The sequence below is a fragment of the Peromyscus leucopus genome, chromosome 7 (genome assembly GCF_004664715.2).
Source record: "Peromyscus leucopus breed LL Stock chromosome 7, UCI_PerLeu_2.1, whole genome shotgun sequence".
NCBI lineage: Eukaryota > Metazoa > Chordata > Mammalia > Rodentia > Cricetidae > Peromyscus > Peromyscus leucopus.
Window position 1 is genome coordinate 30160800 of NC_051069.1, and position 23915 is coordinate 30184714.

Consider the following 23915-nt stretch of genomic DNA (forward strand, 5'->3'; position numbering starts at 1 on the left):
TGTGTAGTTTTGGAGCCTGCCTTGGGAACTCGTTCTGTAGACCAGGCTGGCCTCAAACTCACAAAGATCCTCCTGCCTCTGCCTCCCGAGTGCTGGGATTAAAGGCTTGCACCACCACCGCCCGGCTTATCTGTGTTTTTTCAGACTTACTTATTTTATGTCTATGATTACTTTATATTAGTATGTGTATGTATACCATGTACATGCCTGGTGACCTCAGAAGTCAGCAAAGGGCATCAGATACCCTAGAACTGGAGTCATGGATGGTTGTGAGCCACCACGTGAGAGCTGGAAACAGAACCTAGGTTCTTCTACAAGAGGAATAAGTGCTCTTAACCACTGACCCATTTCTCCAGCCACCATACTCTGTATTTTTTAAAGATATAATTGCTATTTATTCATCTGTACTTAGTGAAATTGATACTGATTCATCATGATGCAATCAAGTATGAAATATCTTTTTACTGTCTTTTTTGTATTTATTGTGGCTTGGGGTATGTATGTGTGTGCCATGGTGCATGTGGAGATCAATCAGAGGACAACAGCTTTCAGGAATCACTTCTTGCTTTCTACCTGGCTGAGACCAGGTCTCTCTTGTTTTTGCTATGTAGTGTACACCAGGCTAATAGCATAACAGTTTCTCAGTGACTCTTCTATCTCTGTCCGCTCTCATCATAAGAGTACTTAGAGTACAGATGCTCGCCACTGCATCCAGCTTTTTGCATGGCTCTGGGGATTGAACTCAGGTTGTCAGGTTTGTGTGGCTTGTGATTTTACCCACTGAGCCATCTCCCAAAACCCCCTCCTGGCTTTGAGACAGGGTCTTACTACGTATCTCTGGCTGTCAAGGAATTCACTATGTAGACCAGGCTGACCTTGAACTCACAGAGGCCTGCCTGCCTCTGCCTCTTGAGTTCTGGGATTAAAGCATGAGCCACCATGCATGCCAGGGTTCCTGAGCCCATCTTTACAAATAATGTCAAGCAAAGTAGTGGTCATAGTGAAATACAGAGCCCAAAGGAGTAATCAATGGTCTATTTCAACTTAACCCTTAGCCTGAACAATGGGCTTTTTAGTAAGTGAATCATCCCAATCATCAAAACTGGCAATAGTAGTTCTTCATACAGCTTTAACCCAGGCTTGGTAACACACACCTGTAGTACCAGCAGTTGGGGGCAGAAGCAGGAGGATTGCCACAAAGTTGAGGCCATCCTGATCTACAAACTTTATACTTCCTATACTTGATGTTTAATTCTGTGTCCTGGAGATACTTGTATTAGACCTACTGATCTGTTCCCAGAGATGTCCTGTCTGTAGCAGATGAAGTTCCTAAAAGCTCCTTGGCTAGATTCTGACTATAACCCATTCCCCAGATGGGCACATCAAGACAAATTCAGCCAAGATATGTAGGGAGAGAAAACTGGAGCTGTAACTCAGCGGGAGAGTACTTTCCTAAGCATTTTGTCATGGTTGCTCCAGCCGTTTGTTTCTGTCTTATTTTATTTAGTTTCATTTACTTTTGTAACTTTTTTTTTTATTGTGTATCCTTTCAAAACCACAAAAAGCAGAGGCTAGCCCAGTCAGCCCCTCTGCACTCATCACTCACTCTCAGCAGCTGTCGAGTTCCTGCCATTCCTGTTGCTGGAATATTTTCTTGTAAATTACAGACATTGTAAACTCTCAGCTCTAAGTGTGGGAGTATGCATCTTTAAGACGTAAAAGACATTTTCCTTTTCAAGCACAATTATCATTATTACACTTAACAAATTGAGCCCTCATTTTAATTCTTGTGGTGGTTTTGGTGGTCAAGGATCTTAAAACATGCCACTTGAGTTTTTAATTGCCGGGTGTATCAGTTGTGATTATTTCTACCCTTGACTCCAGCTTGATACTGGCTATTAGGATTGTTGACAAAAGTCTGTATCAGGATCTGCATTGCAATAGCAATTGTAAAAGTGGGGTGTATCTGTTCAATTTGACTGCTTTCATTGGCTGTCCATGCTGGATAGAAAAGCAGATTTTCAGTTTGTTTGTTAGAATAATTTCCCAATTGGGATAAACCTGTGGTTTACTAATTTTAAAAATGACTGAAGCCCTCCTATACACAAATGATAAAAGGGCCGAGAAAGAAGTCAGAGAAACATCACCCTTTACAATAGCCACAAGTAATATAAAATACCTTGGGATAACACTAACTAAACAAGTGAAGGACCTTTTTGATAAGAACTTTAAATCTCTAAAGAAAGAAACTGAAGAAGATATCAGAAAATGAAAGGATCTCCCATGCTCATGGATAGGTAGGATTAACATAGTAAAAATGGCAATCTTACCAAAAGCAATCTACAGATACAATGCAATCCCCATCAAAATCCCAACACAATTCTTCACAGACTTGGAAAGAAAAATACTCAACTTCATATGGAAAAACAAAAGACCCAGGATAGCTAAAAGAATCCTATATGATAAAGCAACCTTTGGAGGCATCACCATCCCTGACCTCAAACTCTACTATAGAGCTATAGTAATAAAAACAGCTTGGTACTGGTATAAAAACCGACATACAGACCAATGGAATCGAATTGAAGACCCTGACATTAATCCGCATACATAGGAACACCCGATTTTTGACAAAGAAGCCAAAACTATACAATGGAAAAAAGAAAGTATCTTCAACAAATGGTGCTGGCATAACTGGATCTCAATATGTAAAAGATTACAAATAGATCCATATCTGTCACCATGCACAAAACTCAAGTCCAAGTGGATCAAAGACCTGAACAGAAATCCAGTTACACTAAACTTAATAGAAGAGAAAGTAAGAAGTACTCTTGAACGCATTGGCACAGGAGATCACTTCCTAAATACAACACCAACAGCACAGACACTGAGCACAACATTTAATAAATGGGACCTCTTGAAACTGAGAAGCTTTTGTAGAGCAAAAGACACAGTCAATAAGACAAAAAGACAGCCTACAGAATGGGAAAAGACCTTCACCAACCCCATATCTGACAGAGGACTGATCTCCAAAGTATATAAAGAACTCAAGAAACTAGACATCAAAATACTGAACGATCCAATTAAAAAATGGGCTGAAGAGCTAAACAGGGAATTCTCAAAAGAAGAATCACAAATGACTGAAAGACATTTAAAGAAATGCTCAACATCCTTAATCATCAGAGAAATGCAAATCAAAACGACTCTGAGATACCACCTTACACCTGTCAGAATGGCTATGATCAAAAATACTAATGACAGTCAATATTGGAGAGGATGTGGAGCAAAGGGAACACTCCTCCACTGTTGGTGGGAGTGCAAACCTGTACAACCACTGTGGAAATCAGTATGGCGGCTTCTCAGAAAATTGGGAGTCGATCTACCTCAAGACCGAGCCATACCACTCTTGGGCATATACCCAAGAAATGCTCAATCATACTACAAAGACACACGCTCAATTATGTTCATAGCAGCACTATTAGTAATAGCCAGAACCTGGAAACAACCTAGATGCCTGTCAACTGAAGAATGAATTAAGAAAATGTGGTACATAATACACAATGGAGTACTACTCAGCAGAGAAAAACAATGACAGCATGAAATTTGCAGGCAAATGGATGGAACTAGAAAATATCATCCTGAGTGAGGTAACCCAAACCCAGAAGGACAAACATGGTATGTACTCACTCATAAGTGGATTCTAGATACAAAGCAAAGAACAATCAGACTGCCACCCACAGAACCAGGGAGGCTACATAGCAGGGGGGACCAAGGATGACTGTGGCTTATAAGTTTTGGTTTTACTCAATTACTGGGCAAGCCTCAGTGAAACATTTCACAATTAGGATAAGAATTTTGTACTGTATCAAGCTAATAATAGAAAAATAAATTTAAAAAAAAAAGTGAAAACAGGAAAAAAATGATTGACTGATTACCGATGGGATTGGGGAAGGAAGACTCACACATCCCACAGCACGTAGTGGGAGGTAGGAAGACAACGTTCTGGAGTTGGTTCTCACCCTCCGCTTGTTGAGGTGGTCTTTATTGTTTCTGCCTCTGCACTTCGAATCCCAAGCTAGCTGTCCCCCAAGCTTCCCACAATTCACCTGTCTCCATCTCTCATCTCTCTGGGGGTGCTGGTACTGCAGATGCTTGCCATCCTCACACCTGGCTTTTCAGGTTCAGGGGATTGAACTCAGGTTGACAAGCTTATACAGGAAGTGCTTTTACTCACTGAGGCATTTCCCAGCCCCCAGAGAGAGGGGCTGTCTGTCTATCTGTCTCTTTGTTAAAAATATGTTACATGCCTGTCATGGTGACACACACCTTTTATCCTAGCACTCAAGGCAGAGGCAGGTGGATCTCTGTGAGTTTGAGGCCAGACTGGTCTACAGAGTGAGTTCCAGGACAGCCAGGGCTACACAATGAAACCTTGTCTTTAAAACAAAACAAAACAAAAAAATCAGAAATGAGTAACATAAAACATACCATCTATACCATTTTAAAATATATGGTTCGGTCCCCCTCCCCATCTTTGAGTTATATCATTAACTTTTTTAAACTGTGAAGACGCCCATTTTACTGTCTGCACTGTCAATACTTCAATTTTATTGTATAGAAATCCCAACTCTTGTCCTCACTCGAGTTCTCTGAGGCTGTGTGACCGTGGAAAGGGGGTTTCTCTTTGGATATTGGATTTGAGTATAGACTCTAAAAGGAACGTTTGTGACTGCGTGTGACAGAAGAGGCTCCCAGAGGGAGCTGGGGCTTAGAAATGGAAGTGTGTGTGTGTGTGTGTGTGTGTGTGTGTGTGTGTGTGTGTGTGCGCGCGCATGCTCAGGTGGCTGCAGGTGTGCTGATGCTTGGAGATGCTATATCTGGATATGTTAGTTTTAACAACAGTCTCAGTAACTCAGATTAGTTAAGACAGTCATTCAACACACACCACATGCCACATGCCAGGTTCTGTGTTCAGCACTCAGGGTCCAGAGTTGAAGATTATAGTAAACCTAGACTCTAGGAGCTCGTGCATTCATTAGGGAGACTAAAGCATAAACCATTGGCTCTAAAAACTTTGGTACAGTCAGGTATGGTGGTATACACCTGTAATCCTAGCACTCAGGAGACAGAGGCAGGAGGATCATGAGTTTAAGGACAGCCTGGACTATATAGTAAGACTCTGCCTCAAAAAAAAAAAAATAAGTAAACAGGGTCGAGGTTGTAGCTCATTTAGTAAAGTGCTTGCCTTGCATGTGGAAGCCATGGGTTCAATTCCCAGCCCTGTATAAACCAGGTACGGTAGTGCAAGCCTGAAATCCTCTAGGGAGGTGGAGGTAGGAAGATCAGAAGTTCAAGATCACCTTTAGCTATATACCAAGTTCAAGGCCACCCTGGAATACATGAAATTCTGCCCCCCCAACCCAAAAAAGAAAAAGAAACGAAATGAAAATGAAGAAAATTAGAATAAACATTGTGGCATGCACCATAAGAAATGTAAATAAAAGTTGAGGAGATGCAGGAGGAGAAATCACTTGCTTTGGGACTACCTTGCTGAGGATGTGACACTTGATGGGGCCTGAAGGATGATCATCAGATGCTTTCTAGGTAGAGAAGGGTGTCCCAGTCAGCATGGACAAAGTCTCTCACACAGGTGCCATGGGGAAATGGCCTAGGACGTACCAGGACTTCCCAAAGGAAACTGTGTACTCTCCAGCTTTATCTCACTCAGGCCTCTGTGTCCCTGGGAAGGGTGAGATGATATATGTCCTTGTTTAACATTGTGAAACCTGAGGCTTCAGGCTGGTCCCTGTTTTGGCCAAGGAATTCACACAGCTTGGGGCCTGGACTACAGCCCTTCGATGACAAGTCTGGGATTCCTTCCAAGAATGCTGCACTGTGCCCCACACCTTGGAGGGATGGACAGCATCCTGGGAAGAGTCTGGTGACCATGGGCCAGTACTTAGCACATCACTGTCACCACCTCCCTTCCCTTCTCTGTGAAAGGGAGCCAGGAATAACTTACCAGTCACCCTAATCTGGAGCACTGGGGCAGCAGCCGAGCCCCAGTGAACCAGGTCACAGCCTGAAGTTCACAGGTGCCACTTCCCAGGCCTTCTTGGAGACTGGGAGGGGAGAGCTGCCAGATCAAACAAGTCCAGGGGAATCTGGGAGGGACTTTGGCAGGCGAAAAGTGAAGGAGGAGGCAGCTTCCTCATCCAGATCTGGAGAGGTGGGCCACATCAGGCACGAACCTCATGCCTCTATTAGCCACAGCATCTTGTTTCAGCCTCGACTTCCGCATGTCCCCAACACCTTCTCTGAGACTGGAAGTCAGGCAGAAAGCTTTGTCTCCCAAGAGACCAAACTCGGACTCACTCTGAGCACCTGAGCCCTTACTAAGTGGCTACAGGCTTAGCCATATCAACTTCTCTCCTACATCATCAGGACCAGGAGGAGCCCAGTTTCCAGGGAGATCCAGACTGGCCCCGGGACCTCCCAGACAGCTGTTCAATCAGCCCTGGAGACAGGGGACCTAGCCAGAGATCCCAACGTAAGGCCAGAGACATTTGCCTCTTTTTCACGATAGTCTGTGCCCAGATTAGTGCCTGGCACCTGCAGTGTGTTCATTAATACTTGTTGGGTTGACAAGTTTGCCCTTATGCCAAATCCTTCTTTGTGTATGTGAGTATATGTGTAGATGCACATGTATCTAACTCTGGGTATCAGGCCTGGCAGCAGGTACCTTTACCGAATGAGCTACCTCATAGTCTCTCTTTGCCAAATCATCATCATCATCATCATCATCATCATCATCTTTTTCTCCTCCTCCTCCTCTTGTATTTTTTTTTTAATTTTATGTGTTTGAATGTATACCATGTAAGTTCCTAGAGATTAAGGATGGTTGTGAGCCACCATGTTGGTGCTGGGAACAGGAAGAACAGCAAGTACTCTTAATCTCTGAGCCATCCCTCCAGCCTGCTCTTTTGTCAAATCTAAAACAAAAAATCTTTAGGCCAACTTTAAAATGTGACTGAAGGATTTTGTTGTTTTTGTTTTGTTTTGTCTTTGAGACAGGGTTTCTCTGTGTAACCACCCTGGCTGTCCTGGAACTTGCTTTGTAGACCAGGCTGGCCTCGAATTCACAAGGAATTTTTTTTTTTTTTTTTGGTAACATACGCCGGGCGGTGGTGGCGCACGCCTGTAATCCCAGCACTCGGGAGGCAGAGCCAGGTGGATCTCTGTGAGTTCGAGGCCAGCCTGGTCTACAGAGCTAGTCCAGGACAGGCTCCAAAGCTACAGAGAAACCCTGTCTCAAAAAACTAAAAAAAAAAAAAAAAAAAAAAGTATCCTGACTTCCAGGATACCAGGACTACACAGAAAGACCCTGTCTCAAAAAGCCAGGGGGAAAAAAAGTAACTCTCCCTTTTAGTTTATCCACAAGCACAGCGGTTAGTGTGTGCCTCTTCTGACTTTAGCTCTCCTGTGTGTTTATTTGTGGTCCTAGCTGCTCTTAGCATAGTCTTCTGCTATGAGCCACTTTGTACCTCTGCCTATTCCTTCCTCTCTCTGAGTCCTCAGCCCTTTCTTCTCCACTCTGTCCTGCTAGCTCAGGAGCCCTCAGAGAGGGCGGTGCTGAAGGTGCTGGCCCTGAGTCCCAGAGGAGCATCATTATAAGATGCTAGGGAAGTCACTTGGGTCACATCCAGTTGTGTCTCAGGTACTTCTCAAGCCTCTGATTTGTGTTAAGTTCTCATGAAATTTACAGGAAACCACACAGATGAGTGGGAACCCGAACTGTGTGTATCTTATGACCAGAGGGTTCTGTGTTCCCAAGGGGAGAGGGACTGAGGCTGTGCAGGGTTACATGGTAACATGTGGACCCATTTAAAGGTTCTGAACAGGACTCAGGGTGCCTGGGAGGGAGAGAGAAAGCCACAGAAGACTAAGTACAAAAGATCTGCAGAAAGGAGGACGAGGGAGGGTTAGATGCCATGCTCAGCTGTGACCGTGAACTTATTAGTTCATTCCATCAGTACACTGAGATTCTGTTATATTCTAAGTCCAGTGCTAGGATGTAAATGAACAGAGCTTTTTAAAGGGCTTTAACATTTATTTATTCATTCATGGGGAGTATGCATGTGCCATGGGCGCTTTGTGGAGATCAGGGGACAGCATTTTTTTTTTTAAAAGATTTATGTGTGTGTGTGTGTGTGTGTGTGTGTGTGTGTGTGTGTGTGTGTGTGTGTGTTTTGCTGGCATTGGCCAGAAATGGGTGTCTGACTCCCTGGAGCTGGAATGACAGGCAAGCTATGAACTGCCCGATGTGGGTGCTGGGAAGGGAACTTGGGTCCTCTGGAAGAGCAAGCAGCCTGTTTTTTTTTTTTTTTTTTTTTTTTTTTTTTTTTTTTTTTTTTTTTACACCTGGACCGTCTCTCCAGTCCCTCAGAAGACAGGGTACAGGAGCCGGTTTTCTCCTTCTATCATGTCGGTCCCAGGGATGAACTCAGATTATGATCAGGCTTGGCAGCGGGTGCTTACACCCACTGAACCATTTGGTTGGCTGAATGTACAGTGGAGTGTTTAACAAATATGAATCTTCCCTGCACTAGAGGAGTCGGTAGTCCACAGGGACCAAAGGAAGGTTGTATTGCAGCTTCTCCCATTGAGAGATAGCTGAATATAAGAATATAACTACAGGCCAGGCGGCGGTGGCGCATGCCTTTAGACCCAGTACTTGGGAGGCAGAGAAAGGCAGATCTCTGTGAATTCAAGGACAGCCTGGTTTACAGAGTGAGTTCCAGGACAGTCAGGGCTACACAGAGAAACCTGTCTCAAAAAACAAAAACAAAAAACCAAAACTACAAAGAATGGAAGCAGTTTATCTAGCAATATGTATATATTTAAGCCAATTGTGGCATGTTGTGTAGCCATTAAAATGACGTTTGCAAGCACAGGAGGCGTAGTCATAGTTCTAATAGCCATGGGTAGCACATTTACGATACTCTCTGGAAAAAGGGTAAGAGTCTCGACAGACGATAAACATCCACAAAGAAAAACTAGAAAGAAAGGTTATACGATGGGCCAAAGATATGGCCCAGTTGATAGGGTGGCTGATTAGCATGTACAAAGGCCTGGGTTCCATTCACAGCATAGTGTAAACTGGAATCCTGGGCAGGAGGATCAGGAGTTCAGTGTCATCCTCAGCTACATACCACGGACAACTGAGGCTACATGAGACTGTGCCTCAGAAAAGAGGGCAGGGGGACTAGAGAGGTGGCTCATCGGTTAAGAGCATCGGTTCAATTCCCAGCACTCACATGGCGGCTCACACTTGTCTGTAACTCTAGTTCCAGGGGATCCAACACCCTCACACCGACGTACATGCCTGCCAAACACCAATGCACATAAAAATAAATAAATCTAAAAAAAAAAAAGTTTGGAAAAAGAAGAGGGAGGGATACTACAAAATACCCCCAAATGTTAGTTGTGGTTGTGTCTCTACAGAGCGATCTTCCCAGTCATTTTAGGCTTTTGCACCAAGCAGCTTTTCTGTGAAGCATGTATTTACTTTTCCAATATAACATTTGTCAGGGAATCCTGGCAAACTTCATTAAAGCACAAATAAAATATCACCACATTTCAGCACAAATAAAATATAACCACAGTCAAAAGAAAAAAAAAATGAATAAAGGTTCCCATCCCCCCCCCCCAAAAAAAAAAACATTTGTCAGGGAAGAAAAAGGCTAGATGTGGTGGTGCACAACTGTAATCCCAGCATTTAGGAGGTGGAGGTAGGAGGGTGAGGAGTTGAAAGTCAGCCGGGCGGTGGTGGCGCAGCCTTTAATCCCAGCACTCGGGAGGCAGAGGCAGGCAGATCTCTGTGAGTTTGAGGCCAGCCTGGGCTACCAAGTGAGTTCCAGGAAAGGCGCAAAGCTACACAGAGAAACCCGGTCTCGGGGAAAAAAAAAGTCATCCTCAGGGGAGAGACAGGCCTGGACTATATGTGATCACTTTTGTTGTTGTTGTTGTTTTGTGCTTTTTTTTTCCTTTCTTTTTTTTTTTTTTTTTTTTTTTTTTTTTTTTTTTTTTTTTTTTTTTTTTGGTTTTTTGAGACAGGGTTTCTCTGTGTAGCCCCAGCTGTCCTGGAACTCTCTCTGTAGACCAGGCTGGCCTAGAACTCAGAGATCCCCGACGCCTCTGCCTCCTAAATACTGGGATTAAAGGTGTGGGTCACCACTCCCAGTCACACTTGACCATTTTAAAACAACAACAATGAAAGGAAACAAGAGGGAAAAACAAAACAAAACAACAAGAAATACAAGTGGGCAAAGCAGGAAAGGCTTGGCGGGATAAGACAGATACCTGCCCGGCGGCGGTGGTGGCGTAAGCTGGGCGGTGGTGGTGCACGCCTTTAATCCCAGCACTTGGGAAGCAGAGGCAGGTGGATCTCTGTGAGTTTGAGGACAGCCTGGGCTACAGAGGGAGATCCAGGAAAGGTGCCAAAGCTACACAGGGAAACCCTGTCTTGAAAAACAAAAACAACAGCAACAACAAAAAAGACAGGTAGCTGTATACCAGACAGGATTTAGGCATCATAATGCCCAGAGGGCAGGGCTGGTAGTGTCTGTCAGTCCCCTTAGGACAATCCCTTTACTGCTGCCTATCAGCCCCCTCCTGCTTATCAGTAAAGGACAGAACACCTGGGGGATAGGCTTTATGTGATAGATTCGGCACTCTGGTTGGTTTGATAAAGCGCCTATCCTAGGGACTATCTTGCTGTGTGACCCTGGGCAAGTCAGCCCTCCACCGCCTTCCATGTGAATCTTTCCCTGGCTGCTCATTCCTCTGGAGGAGACTTCCCCTTTATGTTTCCGGAACACAGGATGAACAGGAAGATGGCTGGAGGCAAGTCAGCTCTCCGCCCCAGCATCCTTTTTTCCTTCTGTCACTCTCCTGATTGCACTGGGGACTAATACTTATATTGTATCTGTTATCTCTTTCCAGGAAATGACCGAAATGGCCTCGATTTCAACAGACAGGTAAGAACTTGGGTCAGAAGACATTCATCCTGGAAATTCTGGGGGTGTCAGACAAATAGAACATTGGTTGGTGGTTTTTCTCAGTCATCTAGCTTTCAGGAGGAAAGGACCCCAAGTCCATCCTCCTTGCCACCACCACCATCCAGAGTTCGAGTCTCCCTTCTAGGGAGCTCTGATCAGTGGGGCAGCTTTTGCATGGGTCACATTGGCTGTAGTTGAGAGAACTACCTGCAGAAGCTCTGCTCTTGACTGAGCCTCAGTGGATCTATGATGTGGACTGTCTGATGATGGAGAGGATGTTACCAAGCCCCAAGGAACAAAGCGGTGATCATCTGATACCCTACACACACACACACACACACACACACACAAATGCAGACGCACATGCACTTAAAGTTAACCGTAAGAATTGGCCGGGCGGTGGTGGCACACACCTTTAATCCCAGCACTTGGGAGGCAGAGGCAGGCGGATCTCTGTGAGTTCGAGGCCAGCCTGGGCTACCAAGTGAGTTCCAGGAAAGGCGCAAAGCTACCTAGAGAAACCCTGTCTCGAAAAACAACAACCAAAAAAAAGTAGTTAACCATAAGAAACACTTGACTTCAGTCAAGATGATAGAGGCCACAGCAGGGACAGGCGCATTCAGACAGGAGTACTTGGGGGCTGGGGAAGCAGCTGGGGGTGGGTGGGGTAAGTGCTTGCCTAGCATGCAGGAAGCCTTTGGTTCCATTCATGGTATCCAGGAAACTGGGCACGATGGCACATGCCTGAAATCCTCATACTTCGGAGAAGGACAATGGAAGAGCAGAAATTCAAGGTCATACATAGCAAGCTCAGCTGTCTCAAAACAGGAGTGTGTAACCAGGCTTGGGAAATGGAGGCACTAGCTTTGGCGCTTTGGAAGGCACCCAAAGTAGGTGACGTTAGTCTTAGTTTGGAAGGGCTTTGCACAGAGCTACATGGAGTCGAAGATGGCAGGGAAATCTGTGGGGATGGCTAGAGAGAAAGTTGAACTGACATGTACCTCTAGGTGAAAAGCTGATGGGAGGTCTGGGATAGGGAACGGAAGGCAGGGTGTGTTGGGGAGCAGAAGGCTGGTCTGCTGACCACGATGGGAAGTTAGAGGGTGAGGCTAAGGGTAGACGTAAGGCCAGGAAGCCTGGGTGTTTGCTCCTGTTTCTGCCAGCCTCTGGCTGGTTAACTTTAAGTGCATGTGGGTCTACGTGTGTGTGTGTGTGTGTGTGTGTGTGTGTGTGTGTGTGTGTGTGTGTGTGTGTGTGTATATGTGTGTGTGTGGTCTCAGGTGATCACCAGGCTCCGTCCCTGTACTCTGATACCCCCCAGTCCAGGCTTGGGTGGAAATCTGGAAAGGAGCTGGGTCAAATGTATAATACATGAGTTGTATATATTCTTGTGTTCTCTTATCTGAAGAGGGAATCCACAGTTACTACAAACATTTCCTAAAAAGGCTATTCATTCTAGACGCGTCCTTCATGATTAAAAAGAGGATAATCTAGAGTCCTAAACCAAAACCTCTCAGGCAGGCAAGTGATCTACTTTTGTTCATGAGGAAGGCTGAGAATTTTGCCAACAAATGAAAACTTAACTGCTCTCCCTCTGCCCTGGAGACTAAGGGACATAGACCCCATTGAAGAGAGATCTGGCTTGGCTATGAAGAAGGACTCCCAGCCTATGCAGTATAATAAATTCTGGAATAACTAGACAGGAAGACTACAGAATTAGCTTCTTACTCAATGTCGTTAGATGGGAGACAGATTCTTATCTGAGAGCAAGTTCCAGCCAGGCAGACATGGGAGTCCCCATCTGGTACAGCCAGTACTGTGGGAGGCAGGAGGATTGTTATGAGTTTGAGCCCAGTTTGAGGTGCAGAGTTTGACCCTGTCTCAACTAACTCTCTAACCTTAAAATTAACAAAATAAAATAAAAAGGTGGTATGAGGGGCAGGGGGATTCAACCAGAAAAAAAATCAATGGACATCCAATGATTTTGTAACTCTGAAGGAATATTAAGTAGGTTGAGGTCTGGTGACCCTCAGCCTGGGCCCACTTCTCACTACCACCAGGCTTTGGTGAGTAGTCAAGGAGGTGAACTCACCAACCAAAAGGTGGCCATGCCAAATGCCAGGCAGTGTGTTTGGCCACCTGTGTGATGCAGCTTGAGAAGCCCTTGTGCTGGACTGTGTGTCCACATGGAGGCTCTGGCCCTTTGTATATCTCTCAGTCCAGTCTTGCTGCTCTTTGGCCTCTGGGTTCTTAACACCAACAAGAACAGACAGAACAGTGTTTTCATCTGGGGAGGGAGTCGGAGGGAGAGGCATGCAGCCTAGGCATTGCACACTTCCCTGGGTCTTTGCTCATAGTATAGTCACAGCCTCTCAAGGCTCCTCTTCTCTGCCGCTGTCCCTCCAAGGCCATCAGATCTCAATATCCACATGCTCAGAGCTTTATCCCACCTCAGGCCCTGCCTGGCAGTCATGTCTACTTCCTCTGTACTTCTCATCAAGGGAAGGCAGCCCACAGTCACTGACCACCAATGCTGCAGGCTCCTTATCTCATATCATTCCTACCTTGGTCCAGGAGATAATTATGTGTTGCTATCCTGACTCTACAGGTGAAGAAACTGCCTCCCAGGCAGCCCCGCCTTTTTCAGCAAGGACCTGAGAGATTAAGCAATTTGACCAAGGTCATGCAGTTAGTCAACTGGCTGGGTCAGGATTTGAACCCACGCCTCTGATTCCAGAGCTTCTTTTCCCTTGGTTGCTTTGCTGAATCCTCCTCTGCATCTCTCCATCTATATACAGCATCCTTGGGGAGAGGCCTGGGAGCAGAGACTGCATATGACCTCATTATGACTAAACGGGAGGCCGAGGGAGTGGGGACAGGACATGAGGAAAGCATGCTTGTGCTCAGACACAAAGAAGCTGTTGTCAGACTCCCCAGAGTGACAGAGTCTGCTGCCCTGGGTGTAGCCCTTGTGCAAAAGCCCCAGGCTAGCTGGTGCAACTAGGAATTGCAGCCTGGAGCTGGATGAACTGCAGTTCTGAAGTTACATGAGCCAGGGGTGTTGACTCACCCACTGTGCGTGAAGTGTGGCCACGCTGAGGCAGTGACCTTTAGGAGACAGTGGAGTGCAGGCAGAGGACCCAGGAGTGGAGGTGTTTCTTCCTCCCAGAGCAGGTACAGTGGGGTTGAGAGGTAGCAGGCAGAGGCCAGATGCCTGGATGGGGGCAAATCCTGGCCTCCAGTGTTGCCTGTCCTGTGTTAGCTGCTGCTGGCCTTTCACATGCCTCTCCCTTCTGGGCCTGTTTCCTCGTGAACAAAATGAAGAGGTTTGAATATGATGATCTCCAAGATTCTTATCGTCTGTGTGGAAAGGAACCACTAATGAGCTGGACTCAGGCTTTTTGTCTGTTTGAGACAGGGTCTCAAGTGGCTCAGGCTACCCTCAAGCTCACTAGGTAGCCGGTGATGACCTTGAAACTTTTGACTCCTGCCTCTGACATCTTGAGTGTGCTACCTCAGCTGGCGTTATTTATTTTCTTATAAAAGAACTGGGGTCAAGAGTCTGCCTGAGCTGTAGAATGCAAGGGGATGTAGGTTCCGGAAAGCTTTTCTAGACTTTTTAATCTTGAGCTATGTGGTGAAAAGAATCCTTTGTAATGTTGGGGCAACCACAGGAAGACCCAGCAAGGCACATCGCTACCCTCTGTTGATTCCCAGGATGTTCTTATATGTGAGACAGAGGGTGCCCCTCATAAGAAGAGAAATCACAGTCTGAGCAGAGGATTCTGTGAGGAAGGAGGGCGCTGAGCTCCGCAATACTGCCTGAGAATCTCTATGAAATGAGGGCCCTGGAGGTGGGTGGCTAAGGAACAGTGGGACTCTAACTGGCAGAAAGTGTCGAGAGTGTCCCAGGCATGGAGGACAGTGACTATGAAGACTTCATGCAGAGAAAGGGCTCAATGTGGGGGAAGTGGAGAGGATCAGGGATGAACTGGCAGAAGATGAAGCAGGAGCTGTGGGTGGGGCCAAATTAAGAAGACCTCTGGCCAGGCAGTGGTGGCGCACACCTTTAATCCCAGCACTCGGGAGGCAGAGGCAGGCGGAACTCTGTGAGTTCGAGGCCAGCCTGGTCTATAGAGCGAGTTCCAGGACAGCCAGGGTGGTTACACAGAGAAACCTTGTCTCAAAAAAAAAAAAAAAAAAAAAAAAAACAAATAAACAAAAGATATCTCTGTGTGCTAGCCATGAAGCTTTTCAAACAACTAAGTCAGTTTAGGGCAGAGCGCTGACAGGACACAGGGGCGAGGAAGAGGATGGATGGAGAACTGATGCTGGAAAGGATAATTGGGGTGGTGATGTAATGGACAGGTGGGTAAGTTACAGCCAGGAATGAGAACAAGGATGCTGATGCTCGGTGTATCATCAGAGTCACTTTACCTGTGCTCAAATCCTGGCTCTGTGTTATATGATTGTGTGACCTTGGGCATGTTCTTCTATCTCCATGTGGCTCAGTCTTCTCATCTGGAAGATGAGGAGAATAATGATATCTGTTACATGGGGCAGTTGTAGAGATCAAAGGTGACATGAGCGTGTGCCCCTTACACAAGAACCTGAACACACAGACCGGAGCATTTTCTGTGACTAGTACATCACTGGATGTGAAGAGTCCCAGATTTGAGCGAGCCCACTTTGAGATATGATCAGGGGTGTTAGGGCAACATGTTGGACGTGGACCAGAAAAGAGAAGGGTAAGATGTGACCTTTAGGTTCCTGAGCATTGGTAGGACTGCCCTCCGAGGACAAGAAGACAGAGCCAAGGCCATTTCATCTTGTGGTGGGTGGAGAGGGAGGGCAGAGGATAGGGAGGTACAGGTATTCCATAGGTGGTGAGAAGTTTGGATCTGGAGCCCAAGCTGGACATGGGTCAGGACTGAAGCTCAGGCTCCATGAAGGGATGGGATGGAGAGAAGGAATTCACTTGAGGAAGGGAGGAGGAGTTCTCAGAGATGGGGTGAAGACTGGGTACTTGTAGGTGAGTCTAAGAAGGGTCGGCAAAAGGGAGCAGAGGGGAGCCGCACTGAGGCTGGGGGGCAGGGGTTGTGATGATGGGAACAGTACGCAGATACTGAGGGCCCCAAGTCTACGAGTGGGATGGTAGACTGAGCAGGGAGACAGGTAGTGACGGTGGCCTGTGTAGTCTTTGGTGAGAGTAAATGCCAAGCAACCATTGTTGAGAGTTGAATGGGAGTTAAGGAAATGAGATTTGTACAGCAGAACCCCCTTTCAAGGAAGGGGATTGTGAAGGGATGAAAGTATTGGCTTAAAAAGAAGAGTGGAGAGCAAGGCTTTGGGGGCCAAGGAGGCAAGGGGTGGAAAGATGTAACATAGAAACGGGCCATGGTGGTGGCACACAGGGGAACCCCGTGGGGGGCTTAAATGATAAGCAGGGCTCTCCTGAGAGGGATGGGGGCTGCCTTAAATGTTCTGGAGGCTTCCTATTCTGTTTTGTTTGAGACAAGGTCTCATGTAGCCTAGGCTAGCCTTGTACTTACTACGTAGCCAAAGTTGGCCTTGAATCCTTCTGCCCTTATCTCTGAAGTTCCAGGATTACAAGCGTGTGCCACCACACTCAGTCCCCTAATTCTGAGAGCCACCAGGAGAGTCTAAAGGAAGTTGAAGAGTACCTTCATCCTGTCCTCCAAGCTGGGTATCAGAGGTCTGGGGATTCCTGTCCCAGCTCGGCAGCATTCGGGCCCCGCTGGCACTGTGTGGCTTATCTACGTCCTCCTGTTGACTTCATTGTCATCTTGTACAGAGCAGTTGCCCTGCTGTGCCCCTGCAGAGCATTGAGCTTGTCCGTGGCTGCCAAGACACACACTGGCTTGTAGTATTTAATTCATTGGCTCCACAGGGCACCTTCTCTACAATCAGCAAGATTCAGCTTAAGAAAAGGTCTCTGGGGACTCAGAGTAAGTACTAGAGCATCTTCTCTGGGGAAGCCCATGAGGGAGACACAGAGTGGCAATACCAGGCTCCACAGCGGGCATGGGAGGGCCTGTGGGTAGCAGACGAAGCTCCTTGCACGGGGCACCCAGTTAAGCTTCAAGAGAAAAGGAAGAACTGCCTGGCTTTGGCGGAGTTCTACAGACCTATGCTTGGCAGGGTGCTATGGAGTGGGGAAGGAGTGGAGCATGGTCCCTGCCCACAGGCACTCCCACTCCAATGTGAAGAAATGGAGTGTGTCTTGCAGGAGGGTGGGGGGGCTGTGTATAGTAACATCCCAGGGGTGAATCCCTAAGTTTAAGAGTCCTAGAGGAGGTGGAAATGAGGGGTGGGCTGGGGGGAAGGGGAGGGAGGCAGGAGGGGAGAGAACAAGGGAATCCGTGGCTGATATGTAGAACTGAATTGTATTGAAAAATCAAATAAAAAAAGAAGAAGAAAAAACAAAAAACAAACAAACAAACAAAAAAAAAAGAGTCCTATGAGCAGATACAACTCCTAGGGAGAGGTCAAGCATGCCGGAAGGAAACACAGAGCCTCCTGTGAAAGGCCCAGGAGACTGAGAATGAAGGATGGCCGGTTCTCTGGTTGCTCCGAGGATGCCGTAGTATTTCAGAACTGTCCTTCTGCGTGGAAGCTGGATTATCCAAGATGGGTTCTGGATAAAAGAAAGAAGTAGCTGGGCCTGTACTCCAGCTGCTCAAGAGACTAGGGTAGAAGAATAGCACATGTAAAGCCTCCCTGGGCTACAGAGAGGTCAACACTAGCCCAGACAGCTTAGCGAGATCCTGTCTCAAAAAACAAAGTAAAAGGAGGGCTAGAGCTGTAGCTCAGTGGTAGAGTGCTTACCTAGTATGCACACAGCTCTGAGTTCAATTTCCAACACCAGGAATAGAAGGGAGAAGAGGAGCCACTAAACCATAGTTTGGCACTTCTGTGAAGCAGAATTGGATTATAGGATACCATTACATAATGACCCTCCTAGCTCCAAGGCAGCAAAGTAGTTGGAAAATGGAGAGAAGAGCCTGGCAGTACTATACTGGAGATAGAGTTCTGGTGAATGGCCATGACAAACTGCTGAGACCCCAGAATTACAGAATCACACACACAAAGAGTCTGGTAGAGGAAAAACCAGAAACTGGAGCCAAGTTCCATACCCATTCACACTTCTTTCTAAATTGCTTCCTCATCAGACCCACCATTAAAGGACTCTGAAAAGCCCCCTTAAAATGCAATTGTCATACATTTTAAAAATTTGCAGGCATGGTGACTCACCTCTGTAATCTCAGCACTTGGGAAGCAGAGGCAGATAGATCTCTGTGAGTTAAAGGTCAGCCTGGTTTACATAGTAAGTTCCAGACCAACCAGGCAGCATAGAGAGACCCGGTCTTAAAAAAATTAATAAAATTTGCCTGGCAGTGGTGGCACATGCCTTTAGTTCCAGCACTTGAGAGGCAGAAGCAGGCAGATCTCTCTGGGTTCAAGTCCAGTCTGGTCTACAGAGTGAGTTCCAAGACAGCCAGGGCTACTCAGAGAGACCCTGTCTAGAAAAACAAACAAACCAATAAAAATTAATAAAATTCTATAATTTTAATAAAAAGGAGGAAGCTTTGAAATTTACAATTAAAACAACTTGCTTTCAGCAAGTGAATCCGTGGGCACACTCCTCCAAGGATTAATGAGATGGCAGTCCGCTTACACCTCTCTGGGCATGATGGGCACATACGCAGGCAGGGTTTGAAACCATCCATCCATTGGCAGTTCAAAAGCCATGTTTTTCAAAAACTGTTACGATCTGGTAAAGCTCAAGCAAAATAAAACAAAAATGTCCTCATCAGCATGGAACTGGGCATCATATGCACAGATGTAGTCCAAGCTCTCAGGGGGCTGGATAGGGGGATCATCTCCAGTTGGAGGCAAGCTTGTGAGTTCAAAATCAGCTTAGGCTACAAAATGTGTTCAGGTCTCAAAAAAAACTTTTTTTTTTTCTCTGAGACAGGGTTTCTCTGTGTAGCTTTTGGAGCCTGTCCTGGAACTCACTCTGTAACCCAGGCTGGCCTCGAACTCATAGAGATCCGCCTGCCTCTGCCTCCCAAGTGCTGGGATTAAAGGCATGTGCCGCCACTGCCTGGCTTTTTTTTTTTTTTTTTTCAATTATAAAGGAAATTGGGCCTGAGAGTATAGTTTAGTGGCAAAGCATCTGTTTGGCCTCTGTGAAGCTGTGTTGGATGTATACCACCAACAAAAAGAAAAAACAAACTGGGCGGTGGTGGCGCACGCCTTTAATCCCAGCACTCGGGAGGCAGAGGCAGGTGAATCCCTGTGAGTTTGAGGCCAGCCTGGTCTATATAGAGAGAGTTCCAGGACATCCAGGGATATACAGATATACAGAGAAACCCTGTGGTAGGGGGGAAGAAATACAGAAAGCAGCATACCCAGGGAAAGCACATGTTAAGTGTGCAGAAGGACCAGGAAGATAGCTCTGGTCAGCGTACTGATGACTGAATAAGCACGAGGACCTGAGTTCGGATCCCCGGAACTCTTGTAAAAAATCTGGGCATGGTTGCCCTCATATGTAACGTAACACATAGCGCAGAATTTCTGCCCCACTAGTCAAGCCAATTGGCAAATGATGGGTTCAGTGAGAGACTGTCTCAAAAGATAAGGTAGAGAGTGGTTGAGGAAGAGGTCTGATGCATACCCATGCACACATGCACACACACTCTCACACACACACACTCACACAAAGTGTGTAAAAGAGCTGGGCATGGTGATGCACACCTGTGATCCCAACACGTAGGAGGTGTAGCCAGGAGGATCACAAGTTAGGGTCATTCTCAGGTGTAGATGGAGTTCGAAGCCAGCCTTGCTTGCCTTCACACGTCTCGCCAAAGAGGGGAAGGAGGAAGGGGACGGAGGGAAGGGTGAAAGAGAGTTTGTGTTTGCATGCAACATGGAATTGGGGTGTAAATTTGGAAATTAAAGACAAGCTATTTGCCAGCACAAACGTCCAGTGGGGCATCTGAAGATAGCGCGAAAGCTGTTTGTAACATGAACAAATGTCTCTTGTTTGGCTCTGTGTCCCGAGGCACCGCACAACTAGAATGCAGACTCTGCCCAGTGAATTTGAGTGGAGCCGCCTGTCATTAAGACAGCCAGCAAAACCACCCCTGGGACTTGACGAAATGGGCTGATCTCTGCCTGCCAAGGGGATGCCGCTTCTGCCACACCAAGAGGCAGAGCCAGATGGACCTCTGGCTGTTGTCCTCCATAGAGATGCAGGAAGTGATCCCCTGGCCATGGAAACAGGCTCCCCAGAAATAAAACACAGCCTCTGTCTCCTAGAACTCAGTTTGCTATCTATCCTAAAAATGCTAACACTGGAGGACCTAGAGAGTTGCTTCTTTCTTTCTCTCTTTCTTTCTTTCTTTCTTTCTTTCTTTCTTTCTTTCTTTCTTTCTTTCTTTCTTTCTTTCTTTCTTTCCTTCTTTCCTTCCTTCCTTCCTTCTTTCTTTCTTTCTTTCTTTCTTCCTTTCTCTTTCTCTCTTTCTCTCTTTTGTTCTTTCTCTCTCTTTCTTCTCTCCCTCTCTTCTTTTCTTTTTCTTTTTCTTTCTTTCTTTCTTTTTTTTTTGAGACAGGCTGTCCTGGAACTCACTCTGTAGACTAGGCTGGCCTCGAACTCAGAGACCTGCCTGCCTCTGCCTCCTGAGCACTGGCATTAAAGGCGTGTACCGCCACCATGCTGGGTGCTTATGCTCCTTCTTGCCACTCATTACCCTTCTGTCTGCAAAGCTTAGTCCACTGTCCACTTAGTACTGAGGCTGCTGCCAAGGCCACAAACAGAGAGCAGCTGATACCTCACCTCAGGCCAAAGTACCAACCATGGCTGGCAAAAGGTCACACATCTTCACCTCTCTAAAAGTGCACGTGTTTTATCCATGCTTTCTCATTCCAGTTTGGGGAAGGTGCTGGACCTCAGCTCCCAGAATCTGGGAGGTGTAGGCAGGAAGAACGGAAGTTCAAGGTCATCCACAGCAAGATAGCAAATTGATGGTTAGCCTAGGCTGCATGAGATCCCATCTCAAATCCTCTGTCAAGAAAATGAGAGTCATTGAATGGAGAGTATGTAAGCCAGGGCCACCTCTGCAGAGAATAAGCTGGCTTGACTGGGTGACTAGGGAGGGGTGGAGCAGAGTTTTCAGGCAGAAGATAATTGACAAGATTAAGTGACTCTAGTGATTTCTCCATCACAGCCATCATGTGTGAATGGTAATGGATCATTCACTGGCATTTGTGTTCCAGACACTGTAAGAAGTGTTTTACAAACATCATTTCTTTTAATATATGTAGCAACTCTGTTAGGTAGCTGGCATCAAACCCAGTCTGTAGATGAGCAAACTGAGGCAGTGAGGGGGTTAAGGGATTCCCCATGCCACACTATCCACAATATCCAGGTTGAAAGCTGGGCCACTGAGTCTCCCGGTCCACACGGTTCCTTCACCCCGGCCGACGCTCTACTTGTCCTTCACAGGGTGGTTTGATAGAGAGGTACAGCCAGGTTGCTCTGTTGGCTGGCTCCTCTCTAGAACTTAGTTTTCTTATCCAAACTTGAGAGCAGTAACTGTGTCTACTTCCCATGATGTCTTAAGAAAGAATGCAGATCTATACAGTGTCTGACATCCAGTAAGGAGTCTGCCAATAGTCATCAGCCCTTAATACTTTCCGATAAAGGGAAACCAGTATCTCTTCTCCTTCTGTGGATGGCTTCTTGGCTGGACTTAGACCAGGTAGGTCAGGCTACAGATGCTTCTAGAAAGGCCATTATTCCCCCCCCCTCCCCCAAGGCTCTGTCATCTTCTGGTCTAAGCTTCCCCAAGCTTGGACAGGGAAGCAACAATAAACGCGTGTGCTTTTGCAGAGGTGGAGATCTGTCCCCCTTTGCCAGCTGTATTTGATGCTTTGGCCTAAGGCTGGGTAACAGCTGCTTCTTATTCACAGCTTGGGCAGCACCCTCAGAACCGAGTAAACCCAGTCTTTCTTTAGAGAGGAGGGTAGGGTAGTGAGTAGCAGGCAGGAACAGGAGGCCTCTTCTGAGATCTCCATTTTCTCTGGACAGTCACTGAAACCCCCAGAGGCTTTGTGCAGTAAGGAGGTTCGACCTAGGTGTTCAGACCCTAGTACTGCCGTTAACTTGTGGGTCCATTCTGGAACGTTCTCTCGACCCAGGTTGTTGGGTGGACAGCATTAAGGCTGAAGGCAGGAAATGAAAGGCCCTTTCCCTTCTCTCTCTCTCTCTCTCTGGTTTTTCAAGACAGAGTTTCTCTTTGTAGCCTTGGCTATCCTGGAACTCGCTCTGTAGACCAGGTTGGGGGTGCTGGGATTAAAGGCATCTGCCACCACACCCAGCTTCCCTTATTCGCTAGGCATAAAAATTATGGGCTCTCCTGGGAGATGTCAGTGAGTGGCCTTTTATGTACACAGATGCTGGTGCAGCTGAACATGAGACCAGCCATCTCCCTTCCTGTACAGAGTCTTTTTGGAGCAGAGGTCTTCTTGACAGAGGAGCTGGATTTGGTACCAAACAGTAACGGGAGAAGTCAATGCCATTTATTGAATTTTCTGTTTATGGAAGTCAATGACTGTACACCGTACAAGCAGTAGCTCCTTAAAACCTCACATGGAACTAGAGTTATAGCTCAGTGACAGAGTACTCACCTCGAATGCACAAAGCTCTAGACCCCATCACCACAAAAACAAGCAAACAAACCTCTAACAACCCAGAGAGGTAGATTCTTCTACCGATTCCCATTTTAAGGTGGGGGACGTGAGTCTGGAAGAGGTCAAGTGACTTGCTAAGAGCCTGGGTTCCAGCCTCGGAGGATGTGCACCCGGCACTTCCCATAGGTCCTACCTCACCTGAGATTGCTCAATCCTTCCCACAGCCGGTGAGGTAAGCGTTGTTATTCCCATTATAGAGCTGGGGAAACTACAGCTCAGAGAGGTTCTGTAACTTCCCTGTGCAGGGCCTCGGCTGCCAGGCAGGCCTGTCTGCCTTCTCACCACACCAGGCTCGTTTAAGAAAGAGAAGCAAGGGAGGAGAGCAAGAGAAAGGAGGCTCCGGCTGGTGATGCCCTGACTGAATCTTACCCAGAGCCCCTCACTGGATGGCCTGTACTTTTCCACACTGACAGAGCCTCCCCACTCATACCAGCTCCTGCAGACCTCTCCTGCCTGGGGCTTGCCAGTGGGGAAAGCAGAGATCCTATCTTTTGGCTCATGGAGGGTTGCCAGGTGAAGGGTGGGGTGCAGAAGCGTTCCCACCCAGAGAGGGTTCCCCTGGCCCTGGGAGTTACCACCTCCCTGGGCTGTGCGTGAGAAGGGGACAGGGAGGAGAGCCTGTTTGCATGTCGTGCCCACAGGCCAGGGGCAGGGCCTGACTTTATCTCTGCCCTGAGGCAGAGGGCTTCTTAGGGATATTGCCCTAGTATCTCTTAGACTATATTTCTCTAGGAACTATAGCTTCAGCTGAAAATATTCCTATTTCCACCTTCCCCTGTAATGCCTGTGTTGCATGGGGACCATCTGCTGGGCTCTAGTGTGTCTGTTCTGTTTATACTAAGACCAGGTCACCTGACGTTGTGTGTTCCTCTGTTCCGTGATTTACAGAGGATTGCTTTAAACGAATGAATAGATTTTCCCTCTGGAAAGACTGTGAAAAAGCCAGGCATTGGTGGCTCATGCCTGTAAACGCAGCACTGGAGGCTGAAGCAAGATCACTGAGAGGCCAACCTAAACTGTGGAGTAAGATCCTGCCTTGAATGAAGATCAGTGGCCAGGTGCATTGGCAAACACCACTGA

The 23915-nt window shown here is 46.8% G+C and overlaps 1 protein-coding gene across 2 annotated transcripts in view; it reads left to right on the forward strand.

Annotated features, from left to right (window-relative positions):
• Positions 1-23915, forward strand: part of Pou2f3 (POU class 2 homeobox 3) — an 87917-nt gene that overhangs the window by 22632 nt on the left and 41370 nt on the right. For both annotated transcript variants that reach the window (XM_037207579.1, XM_028866548.2), the window contains exon 3: positions 11002-11036. In XM_037207579.1, the coding sequence (XP_037063474.1) occupies positions 11002-11036 (35 nt within the window). The remainder of the gene's footprint in view (positions 1-11001; positions 11037-23915) is intronic.